Genomic DNA, 12,976 nt, shown 5'->3' on the forward strand with positions numbered 1-12,976 from the left:
TAGAGGGAGTTCCTCAACTAATATAATTATTGATCTTTAAATCACTGCTAGGTAATGCAGTAGATAGAGTGCTGGGCCTGGAGTCAGGAAGACCCTAGTTCAAATCTGGCTTCAGATACTAGCTGCATGACTCTGGGTGAGTCAGTTAACCTCTTTATGCCTTAATCCATTGGAGAAGGAAATGGCACACCGCTCCAGTATCTTTGCCAAGAAAACCCCACGGACAGTGTGGTCCAGTGGGTCACAAAGAGTTGGACAGGAATGAACAACTGAAAAGCGACAATATACGCTGGCCACCAAGCACACAAAGACAAAAGTGATTAAAAAGTGTCTGCCCTCAAGGAGTTTACCCCTTATAAGATAGTATGTTATACGCATAGATATGTACAAAATTCCATTAAAGCTTTAATAGCTTAAAACTACATTAAGCCTTCTAGGACACCCTGATCTAACCAAATAAGAGCAAGGTGATTTTGGGGGAAAGACATTAGCCCCTGTGGGGATCAGTAGTAGCTTCATGTAGAATGTGGTGCTGAGCCTTGAAGCAAACTTAGCTATGCTAAGAGGTATTGGGGGAATGGGATTCTGTTAACTTCTCTTGGCCAGTCCTTGGATACTAGGCATATAGACTGGTAGCATGCTGATACTGGGAGATTTTCCAACTCCACTGGCACAGCCTTCAAGAAATAGAGCCATCTGCAGGCCACAATGAGGTTGAGGGGAGGATGGCAGTCATTACATTAGTTTATTCTTCCATAGAGTCCTGTGTTCTATACCATTAGAATCCTTTGCTCGACAGAGTTTTATCACATGCCATAGTACATAAACCTTAAGCTTTGTTTTCTAAAGTAAGATTCGGGAGACAGGAACCTCCTTGAACTTGATCCAAAGGACCTTGGACTTGACTTCATTCAGGGTCTTCTGTTTTCGCCATTTTCTACACTTTACTCTTCTCTGAGCTCCTGTTTCAGACACCCAGCTTTCACTAAGTTTCAACCTTTCTTGGTCCCTTGGTCTACCATACTTAATCCAGAATTACCCTTTTCCTCATCCTTGGTGGCCCCCGCCATATCTTGATTCCCAGTTCTGGCACCTCCTTCATCCTTCCTTTATCACATCCAGGTTGCCTTGGGTTTAAGCAAGGACACTTATCTACTTAGAGAAAGAGAATTTTAATTTAAAAATGATTCGGCATCTGAGATCTGGAGAGGGAGAGATATATTGGGAAATATAGATGATGTAAAAAAGAGATCAGTAAAAAAAATCATTAAATGAATAATGTAACAACATAAGGTTGGAGTTTTTGTTCCTTCACTTCAATCATGTCTAGCTTTTTGTGACCCCATTTAGGGTTTTCTTGGCAAAGATACTGAAATAGTTTCCCATGTCCTTCTCCAGCTCATTTTACAGATGAGGAAATTGAGGCAAACAAGGTTAATTGACTTGCCCAGGGTTAGACAGCTAGTAATTGTCTGAGGCCGGATTTGAACTCTGGTCTTCCTGACTCCAGGTCTGGCACTCTATCCGTTGTGCCGCCTGTCTGCCCCAAGATAACTAAGAGCATATACAAAAAGTCTATACAGCCTAACTGTCTGGTTTTCAGCATATTAATTTATCCTATCTTCCTGAAGCTCCCTTGGCTGGGAACCCTCATAGCCCCCAGCATAGGACAACACTTGTCATCCCAGAACATCCCCTGACTGAATGTGGATCAGTCTCCTGGACCCTCAAGCTAATTCGTCTATTCCGTGGGTTCTTAACTTAGGATCTATGAAATAACTGGTCTTCTAAAGCATATTTTAATAATTGTGGTTATCTTTGTAATCCTTTGTGTTTTATTTTATACATTTAGAAATGTTATTCTGATAGGGATCCATAGACTTTGCCAGAGTGAAAAAGGAGTTAAGAATTCTTGGTCTGTTTTTGAGCTCCAGGCTTAATCTCAGCCAGTCAGTAGGCTTCCTCCAGTTGCTACCAAATAAGCCTTCCATCCATATTCACACATAATCCCCTTTTTAAAAATTGTGTCCAGCCCTGTGATTTCATGAGCCAGTCCAAAAACTTCCACTGATTAAATTCCACAACTCTTGTTATATGTCTTAAGGAATTTCCTGAGATTCCAAGAGTTCAAGTCAACAGCGTGTCACCCAAGATTTAAGTGCATGCTATGTGCCAGACACTGTTCTAAGCATTATTAAAACAAAAAAGGGCAAAGATAATTCCTGCTTGCAAGAAGTTCACAATCTCATGGAGGAGACAACAGAAAAAACTAGAACAAATGACTTGCTCAAGGTCATATAGCTAGTGTATCAAAAAGGACTTGAACCTAAGTCTTCCTGACTCTAAGGCTGTTCACCGTGTAATCACTTATCTAATTAGATATTCTCTGCCATATGAAGAGAGGATAAAGAGAACTAACTAGCACAATTAAAGTGTTTCCCAGAGACCAGAATAATCCATCCAACCTAATGCTTAGTTCTCCCCAAATGTTTTATGAAAGATAATGTTTTTTACAACAAACCCAAAAGCAGTTGCTAAGATTTCTTAGACTACATCTGACAAGAACCATTTCTTGTTGTATTCTAGAGGTGCCAAACTTGAGGCCCTGCCAGAAAACTCCCCAGGGTGCTTGGAACCAGATTATAATGAATTGGGAAATGTTTAACAAAATAATTAAAAATACAATACGACATAGTTAATGTTAATTTGCAGGTTTTTTTAAGTCAATATGTGGCCATGACTTTGAAACCACTGGTATATTCCATTATTCCAAAAGCAATATTTGGAAGTTTCCATCATTTATAAAATCATACTGTAATGAGAGATATCTTCTAGTGAAAGAATCATAGATTTAGACCTGGAAAGGACCCCAAGGGTCATCATTCAACCTTTTCAGTCTACAGATAAGAAAATGTCCATCCCAGAGAGGTTACGTGACTTGCCTGCTTCACACAGTTAATTTGTAGGGGAGCCAGTATTTGAACCCAAATCCTCTAACTCCAAAGCTATTACCCTGATTTAAGTCCTAAGTTTTACAGATGAACTCCAGAGAAGTGAAAAGTAAAATAACTTGGCTGAGGTCAGACATGTAATCAGTGGAGCAGAGCTAGGACAAGGACCCTGGTCTCCAAGCTCTCCATTCAGTGTTTTTTCTAGTAGACTAGAATGCCTCTCAACGTGTTAGTGTGTACCCCAATGGCTCAAGTAACAGCTTATTTGGTGAAATAGCAGTACATGTTGACAGCATGCCAAGTCAAATGAAGTTCATTGTTGGCGTGATAATTTTAAATTCAGTTCAGTGGCCTTGACAAACTTCTGAGTGAATAAATATCACACGCCATTCTCACTGAAGTTGTGTGTCAGTCACAGAATAACTTAGCATGTTGTTCTAAAGCCCTTTCTTCTAGCCAGTTGCTATCCAGTATTGTGTTTTGAACAATCAGTCCTCAGAAATGAGAGACAAGGACTTTGTTTCATCTTTCTAAAATGGGGGAGAGAGGGAGACTGACTTGATTAGTAATCTCTCTTTTAGGAATCATCGTGTGTAATTATATGAAGAGTAATCAAAACATTAAAAATAAAAACACTAGAGTTAGACAGGGCTTTAACTTATCTTACTTGTCTTACTTGGTCTTCTGCCCCAGAAGGCAGAACTTAGGAGCAGTGGGTGGAAATTGCAAAGAGGTAGATTTATGCTTCATGGAAAGAAAAAATTTCTCAACCATTAATGCTGCACAGAAGTAGAAAGAGTTGGCCTCAGGATATAATGTGGGCCTAATCCCTAGAGAGCTTTTAAATTGGGCACTAGATGACCACTTAGTGGACATGTTGTAAAAGGTATTCAGATGTGGGATGGACTCGATGGTTTCTGAGATTCCTCAGGGATTCTTAACCTTTTTGGTGTTATGGATCTCTTTAGAAGTCTATAGATGCTTTTCAGAATCATGTTTTTAAATACATAAAGTAAAATACATAGGATTTCAAAAGAAGACAGTTATGTTGAAATATTTATAGCATATAGACAAGAAGATTATAATCATGTGCAGTCTAACAATAGGTCTAATAAGTATAATAATTTCAAAGTAGTAATAAACCTAAACAGTATCTCAAGATAGCTGCAGTAACTGTAATAAATGATTAAAATGTTGGTGATTTCTATTGATGACGAAGTCAGAGGTACTGCTAATTGTACTCTGGTTTGTCATAATTGAAAGAAATACTAAATTTCAGTTAGAGGTTAGTAAAAATAAAGTTGTATTTTTTTTCCATTTTTTTCCAAGTTCACATACTCCAAGGGGGAGAGGAAGGTGAACTTAAAGAGATGAGAAGGTTATCCACTCGGGCCTCTGCTGCCTTCTACATATTTAAATCAAAACCATGACTTGGATTATTTAACATATTTAAAATCTTGAGTCCTACATATTTCAGTTCCTTCTTCTGTAAGGCTACAGCCTGTCCCAAATGGGCACCGCCCTTAACGTTGGGAAGTGCCTTCTTATGTCTAACCAACATCTCTTACTGCCATTTGAAGGCATTTTCTACAGCTCTATTCATATGGAAAACAGCTGCTTGGCTATGTTCTCGTAACTCTCCATGGGTTGATTATTGTGGCCCCTCAGTTCTCTTTTTTTCTAGACTAAATAACTCCTTTAATCTATCTTCAACATTCCTATGTTCCATCCCTTTAATCATCTTTAAGGTCCTTTCCAAATTTGAGATTCCAAGAATCTTGATCTCTGCCAGTTTTCAACATTGCTATTAAAATGTGGCTTCCCAGACAGGACATAGTGTATTCCCAATTGTGGTCTCACCAGTAACTGAATGAAAGGATTGCTTCCTGCCTTTGACAGAGTCTCAGGTATCATCATGTTTCATAGTTGGAAATTAAAGTTATCCTTATTTATGTACAGGCATGTTGTTGGGGGAAAGAACATTCTGTGACCACTGGCTTCTTTTACTTAAAACCTGGACCTTGGTGTATTAACTACAACTGATACTTTTAGGGTCTTTGCTTCTCGGACCCCAAATATGCCCAGAGCTTTTGCTGAAGGACTAGCCCATTTCTTGCAGTCTGACAGATGAAGCTGCTGTTTCTAAAATGTGTGCAGCTGCTTTGGATGGCTTAACATTTTGTATGTTTTCCAAAAGTATTCTACTTTTCCCTTTTGAAGCAGCCATCTTACTCAATGGGTGTTATACTGCTTGGGTATTCTGTTGTCATCATTCACAACACCCTGCTCAGTTACCATACAGCAAGACTGGCTTTAATCATTGTTGAAGGGTCTTACTATTTGCTCACTTCTTTAATGTTTAAAATGACTATGTTACATTAATATACTCCTTTATATATTGCAAGTACTTTCACATCTGTTTTCTCATTTGACCTGTTGCCATCAACCCCAGAAGAATGATTGGGCAGACAATATTATCCCCATTTTGCAAATAAGGAAATTGAGAAAGAGATTACATGACTTGTTTCATGTGATACTGCTAGTTAAAGTTCTAGTCAGGAAGAGCCAGAAATCTCCTGACACTCCCCATTCAGTTCTCTTTCCACCATGTTGCTCTCTAATGCCTAGAGGAGTCAGAGGTTGTATGTACTCTCTATAATGTTAGTGCAGTTCAAACATCCATATGGAAAGTTGGTCACTACCATTGTATTTTAAGGACATGATGAATATGGGACCAAAATTATAATTCTTCAGAAGTAGTTGCCCGAACATTTATCCCCCCAAAAGTGATTTTATTCAAAGTCCAAGTTCACCTGAAGTCCAAACTGTATGAAGTAATACTGTGAGATTTTCCAAAAATTAATAAAGAATCCCATTTATCCTCACATTAAATGCATCATTTTTTAAATTTTCCTTTTTATTATTATAAACTTGACAAACATCCACAAACACCTATACAAATTAAAAAAGGAAAAGAGGATTGCATATGAGACCATGAATCTCTGCTGTGTATTATTTGAGTGCATTATTTTCATTGTTTCCTTATACAGGTCCTATCAAGCATTAATACCTTAAAACTGCACCAGGACTTTGGGAACACATATATGTGGGGGGTGGGGTGGACAGGTATCACCTTCATTCCATTTAGCTAACAACATCCAGTCTTAAACTCCAAGATAACTCTTTGGGAGATTCTGTTGCTCCATGATGCTCCATATTCAGAGTCCTAGTTGTATAAGACCCTGAGAAGGGTGAATAAATGCAACTGCTGTAGCTTCCCTTTTTTATAGAAGGGTCCAGCACCTCCACGTAGCCAGGCTCATGGACACTGATCCTGCTGGTCCACCTAAGGTGGCATGACTGATTGTGCTAGACGCTGAAGGCACATTGTGTATACTTAGCACACCAGTAAATGTGTTATTTCTTTTTTCACAAACACAAATTTTATGTGATCAACAAGTTTTCTAGAATATGATCTGCCTTTCACCTCAGAATTGTTTCTAGTTGTATGTGATATGCATATGTAGACTTCCAAAAAAAATAGCTCAAAAGAAATCTTTCTAGATACTGTAAGTCAGTCTTTGTAACTATTACTGGTAGCAACAGGATTTTTAGAAATGTGCTATTGTGGAAAATGATAAATATTGGAGAAGATATGGAAAAATTGGAACACCAATGCATTGTTGGTGGAGTGGTGAACTGATCCAACCATTCTGGAGAACAATTTGGAACTATTCCCAAAGGGCTATAAAACTGCATGCTATTTGACCTAGCAATAACCACTTCTAGGTCTGTATCCCAAAGAGATCATAAAAATGGGAAAAGGACCCATATGTACAAAAATATTTATAGCAGCCCTTTTTGTGGTGGCACAGAATTGGAGATCAAAGGAATGCCCATCATTTGGGGAATGGCTGAACAAGTTGCGATATATGAATGCAGTGGACAACTATTGTGCTGTAAGAAATGAGGAGCAGGTGGATTTCGTAAAAACCTGGAAAGATTTAATGAACTGATGCTGAGTGGAGTGAGCAGAACCAGGAGGATATTGTACACAGTAACAGCAGCATTGCGTGATGACTAACTGATAGACTTATCTCTTCTCAGCAATGCAAGGACCTAAGACAGCTCCCAAAAGGCTCATGATGGAAAATGCTATCCACATCCAGAAAAAGAACTATGGAATCTGAATGCAGATCAAAGCAGAGTATTTGTCCTAATTTTTTTTTTGTTTAGCTTCTTCTTTCTCACATTTCCTTCCATTAGTTCTTTTTTTATAGTGGTATTCTTTTTTTTAATATCCTTTAATTTTTTTTTACATTTTTAATTTAATTTATTTAATATATTTAGTTTTCAGCATTGATTTTCACAAGAGTTTGAATTATGAATTTTCTCCCCATTTCTACCCTCCTGCCCACTCCAAGATGGTGTATATTCTGATTGCCCCATTTCCCAGTCAACCCTCCCTTCTGTCACCCCACTCCCCTCCCATCCCCCTTTCCCTTCTTCTCTTGTAGGGCAAGATAAATTTCTATGCCCCATTGCCTGTGTATCTTATTTCCTAGTTGCATGCAAAAACTTTTTTTTGTTTGTTTTTGAACGTCTGTTTTTGAAACTTTGAGTTCCAAATTCTCTCCCCTCTTCCCTTCCCACCCACCCTCCCTAAGAAGGTAAGCAATTCAACATTGGCCACATGCGTATTATTATGTAAAACTCTTCCACAATACTCATGTTGTGAAAGACTATGTTTTGCTCCGTCCTAACTATCCCCCTTTATTGAATATTCTCCCTTGACCCTGTCCCTCTTCGAAAATATTTGTTTTTGATTACCTCCTCCCCCTGTCTGCCCTCCCTTCTATTGTCCCTCCTCTTTTATCTTCTTCCTCCTTCTTTCCTGTGGGGTAAGGTACCCAACTGAGTGTGTATGGTATTCCCTCCTCAGTTCAAATCCGATGAGAGCAAGATTTACTCATTCCTCCTCACCTGTCCCCTCTTCCCTTCCTGCAGAACCGCTTTTTCTTGCCACTTTTATGCAAGATAATTTACCCCATTCTATCTCTCCCTTTCTCCCTCTCTCAATGTATTCCTCTCTTATCCCTTAATTTGATTTTTTTTAGATATCATCCCTTCATATTCAACTCACCCTGTGCCCTCTGTCCATATATATATATATATATATATATATGCATATTCCTTTCAGTTACTCTGATACTGAGGTCTCATGAATCATACACATCATCTTTCCATGTAGGAATGTAAACAAAACAGTTTAACTTTAGTAAGTCCCTTAGGATTTCTCTTTCTTGTTTACCTTTTCATGCTTCTCTTGATTCTTGTGTTTGAAAGTCAAATTTTCTATTCAGCTCTGGTCTTTTCACTGAGAAAGCTTGAAAGTCCTCTATTTTATTGAAAATCCATATTTTGCTTTGGAGCATGATACTCAGTTTTGCTGGGTAGGTGATTCTTGGTTTTAATCCTAGCTCCATTGACCTCTGGAATATCGCATTCCAAGCCCTTCGATCTCTTAATGTAGAAGCTGCCAGGTCTTGGGTTATCCTGATTGTTTTTCCACAATACTCAAATTGTTTCTTTCTGGCTACTTGCAGTATTTTCTCCTTGACCTGGGAGCTCTGGAATTTGGTGACAATATTCCTAGGAGTTTTCTTTTTGGGATCTTTTTGAGGAAGCGATCTGTGGATTCTCTCAGTTTCTATTTTACCCTCTGGCTCTAGAACATCAGGGCAGTTCTCCTTGATAATTTCTTGAAAGATGATATCTAGGCTCTTTTTTTGATCATGGCTTTCAGGTAGTCCAATAATTTTAAAATTATCTCTCCTGGATCTATTTTCCAGGTCAGTGGTTTTTCCAATGAGATATTTGACATTGTCTTCCATTTTTTCATTCCTTTGGTTCTGTTTTATATTATCTTAATTTCTCATAAAGTCACTAGCTTCCACTTGCTCCAATCTAATTTTTAAGATAGTATTTTCTTCAGTGGTCTTTTGGACCTCCTTTTCCATTTGGCTAATTCTGCCTTTTCTCTTCATTGGCTTTTTGGAGCTCTTTTGCCATTTGAGTTAGTCTATTTTTTAAGGTGTTGTTTTCTTCAATATTTTTTTCAGTATTTTTTTGGGTCTCCTTCAGCAAGTTATTTACTTGTTTTTCATGGTTTTCTCGCATCCTTCTCATTTCTCTTCCCGATTTTTCCTCTACTTGTCTAACTTGCTTTTCCAAATCCTTTTTGAGCTCTTCCATGGTCTGAGACCAGTTCATGTTTTTCTTGGAGGCTTTTGGTGTAGGCTCTTGCACTTTGTTGACTTCTTTAGGCTGTATGTTTTGGTCTTCTTTGTCCCCAAAGAAAGATTCCAAAGTCTGACACTGAATCTGAATGCGTTTTCGCTGTCTGGCCATATTCCCAGCCAACTAACTTGACCCTTGAGTTTTTTGTCAGGGTATGACTGCTTGTAGAGTAAAGAGTACTTTGTTCCAAGCTTGAGGGGATGCGCCATTGATTTCAGAGCTATTTCTATACAGCCAGCTCTGCCACACCAGCAATCCTCCTTCCCCAAGAACTGCCAACCCGAACCAAATATTAAGCAGGCTGTGCACTCCTGCTCTGATCCGCCACTTAATTCCTCCCACCAGGCTGGCCTGGGGCCAGAAGCAACTGCAGCTGTACCACCCCAACTGCCTGGGGCAGTGGCCAAACCGAGAATTCTTTTCACTCTGTCCCTGCAGCTTTTCCCATTAACCTTCTCTGTTGTCTTTGGTGTTTGTGGGTTGAGAAGTCTGGTAACTGCCACAGCTCACTGATTCAGGGTGCTAGGGCCTGCTCCTGCCTGGCTCTCGGTCTGGTTGGTCCTGCTGCCACCCACACTGGGCTCTGCTCCACTCCACTCCCAGCTCCGAGCGCGATAGAACTCATCCAGTGACCATCCAGGCTGTCCTGGGCTGGATCCCTGCTTCCCTCTGCTATTTTGTGGGTTCTGTAGTTCTAGAATTTGTTCACAGCCATTTTTTAATACATTTTTGGAGGGACCTGGCGGGGAGCTCACACAAGTCCCTACTTTCCAGCCACCATCTTGGCTCTCCTCCCATTAGTTCTAATTCTTCTTTACAGCATGACTAATGTGAAAATGTTTAATATGGATATATATGTAGAGCCTCTATCAGATTGCATGCCATCTTGGGGGAGGGAAGGGAACTGGGGAGGAGAAAATTCAGAACTCAGAATCTTATGGAAGTAAATGTTGAAAACTAAAAATAAATTAATTTTTTTAAAAAAAATGTGCTGTTCTGTGCAAATTAAGCCAGTAACTCCTGGATAAAGTGAACTAGTATAGTGCTTGGTGAAAACCAGCCTGGTGCGACAGCCAGTAGACCTTTGTAGAGCAGGTAATGATACCAGCCAACTTTCCTGGTATGGGCAGATTTCAAGGTAATTTCAGTTAATAAGTGGGTAGGTTGTTGGGAACAAAAGGGTCAGTTATCATAAGATATTTAAACAATAACAACAATAAAAACCAAGAGTCAAGAGCATTCCAGAATCTGGAAAAACAGGTTGACTACATGACAGCAACTAGACCCAAAAGAAAAATGAGGAAACACAGTCCAAGATCAAGCAAGATCAAGAAATTAAGTGAACCAATGAATTTGAGCTGGTACAGAAAGGCTCATATTCATATGAATTTTGACTCATTCAGCATTGTGAATATATGTTCATATTATAGCTAGAGAGATGCTAGCCCTGCATTCCTCTTCAAAACCCTCAGCTACAGACAGCCCCTGGGCCATGCTGATCTTTTTCTGCACAGGAAATCTAGTGTCTTAGAGGTGGAAGATTTTTACAGGACTTTGGAAGAGAGGATGAAAGAGGAATGAATACAAGAAAATACATTGGAAAAGTCAGAGAGAAGAGTGGTCAGATTGGAAGGGCCAGTACTTTGCTTTCAGGGATGAGATTTGCTTTCTTTTTCCCTCTCTCTTCTGGGGTGTAGGAGTTCAGGCAGCCAAAAGGTTGAAAAAGAAAATTAAATACTTCCCCTGATTAGCCAAGATGCCCCAGATAATATGAATAGACCATTTGGAGCAGACAAAAAAGAATAGGAAAAGTTGGCTCCTAAGAAAGAAACCTCCTGGGGTTCTTTGACATTGAACAAGTCTAAAGATTAAGCATAAAACTTCCAAAGGGGACTTCTGCTTCTCTAAATCAAGATTGAATGAATTTACAAAGGAAATTTTTTAAGTGAATGAAAAAGATACATACTTAAATGTACCTCGGCATTTAGAATCAATGATTTAGAGTTAGAAGTGAGCTTAGAGGTCATTTTGTCCAATCACCATTTTACACTTGGGGAAACTGAGACTCAGAACAATTAAGTGGTTTGCCAGGATTCACAAAAGTAGTTTTCCCAGAATTTTAACCCAGGTCCTCTGGCTCCTCTCACACAGCATTCTTTTTACTGCAGTAGGAAGTGTTTTGATGGTTAGTTTTAAGTTTTTCTGGGTTAATAAATAGTTTTAATGAGTTATATCATCGATCGTAGAAAATGTGCAAAATGTGCTGATCTCCAACTCAGTGTTTTTATGTTTTTCACGGTGAACTAGGTGGCTGTCATGCACTGATGCCACCTGTTGGTCAGAAGGACTGAATTACAGGTTCTGCTTTTTGAAAGGTTTTGGTTGTTTTTTTCCAAACATCTTGTTGAGAGACAGAATTAAAAGATTTCCCCATGTATGTACACAGTTTATGCACAGGTTCTTCTCTATGTACAGTGCTGCTGTTGGGTAGCCGAAGTGGGCCAAAGCTATGCCTCTCCTCTAAGAAGTGAGGTATAAATCATGAGTTAAAAGATTTCAATGTAACTTGAACATTTTACATTATCAAAAATACAGTTCCTTATTTTAAACAGCTAAACATCAGTGTATTTATTACATGTTTTTTTTTTCAAAGAAATAAATGCCTACTTACAAAATAGCATCTTTCCTACTCTAAGTTTTTCCTACTGTTTTTTTTCCTCTTTCTATAGTAATTCAGAGATACAGATTCAGGGATTCAATAAACAGTGACTTCAGCCTAGTCATTGTTGCATTGTGCTTTCTCTGAAATAATTTTGAATTTCACATCCAAATTGAATTAATGATTAACAAGGACTAACACAAAGGGTTAAGTATTTGTTAATTATTGTGATTAATAGGGTTGAATATTGTGTTGAAGTACCAAATTTTGTCATCTTCATGCTTTTCACCAAGATTTTCTTGAGTCATAAAAATTTAAATGTCTTAAATATGAAAACTAAATTTGATGAAATTTAATTCAAAGCAGATGTGAATTATTCCCATTGCCATTCTGCTCTATCACAAAATTAATTACATACGCTTATAGGGAATTCATTGAGGCATTTAATTACCTAAAAAATTTGTGTAGGCTAAATGACAAGACTTACCCAAATCATCATTCATGAGGAAGCAAGCTCAGAGAATAAGTGGCTTTCCCAAAATGAATCGGATACAGAGTATATATCAACAGTGATGCCTAGGTTCCTTCTACTCCCCACTACCTTGTTAGACAGATAGACAGACAGATAGATAGATATAGACTGACCATAAGCACTGTTTCTTGAGACATATTTGAGGTCCTTGAGAAAAACATCTTCCTTTTTTTCTAGTCCAACAGGCAACCAGCTAAACTGAACCTACTAACTTGCCAGGTGAAACCCAATGCTGAAGATAAGAAGTCTTTTGACCTGATATCACGTATGTAATTTTTTCCTCTGACTCGGTAATTGTTATTTCTGGGGCTCTATATATCCACATGTTCAGATTTTTCAGCAACTGCTTTTACTAACCAACTTTCCTTAAAGTTTTCGCTTCAGTGATGCATTTGAGTTCCAATTCATAAACCTCCATGGAGACCATTTAGACCTCTTATCATAACTCATACATTATGTCATCTGCTGGTGAGCATGCATGACTTTCACTAACATAAGTGGCAGCCACAAACACTGGAGAGGACTCAAGCAATA

At 38.6% G+C, this 12,976-nt stretch overlaps 1 protein-coding gene across 1 annotated transcript in view; it reads left to right on the forward strand.

Annotated features, from left to right (window-relative positions):
• The window catches only part of ASAP1 (ArfGAP with SH3 domain, ankyrin repeat and PH domain 1), a 478,196-nt gene that overhangs the window by 394,111 nt on the left and 71,109 nt on the right, over positions 1–12,976 (forward strand). Inside the window, exon 15 of the mRNA XM_036755612.1 lies at positions 12,620–12,707. Coding sequence (XP_036611507.1) covers positions 12,620–12,707 — 88 coding nt within the window. The remainder of the gene's footprint in view (positions 1–12,619; positions 12,708–12,976) is intronic.

Source organism: Trichosurus vulpecula, chromosome 1 (genome assembly GCF_011100635.1).
Source record: "Trichosurus vulpecula isolate mTriVul1 chromosome 1, mTriVul1.pri, whole genome shotgun sequence".
NCBI classification, from domain to species: domain Eukaryota; kingdom Metazoa; phylum Chordata; class Mammalia; order Diprotodontia; family Phalangeridae; genus Trichosurus; species Trichosurus vulpecula.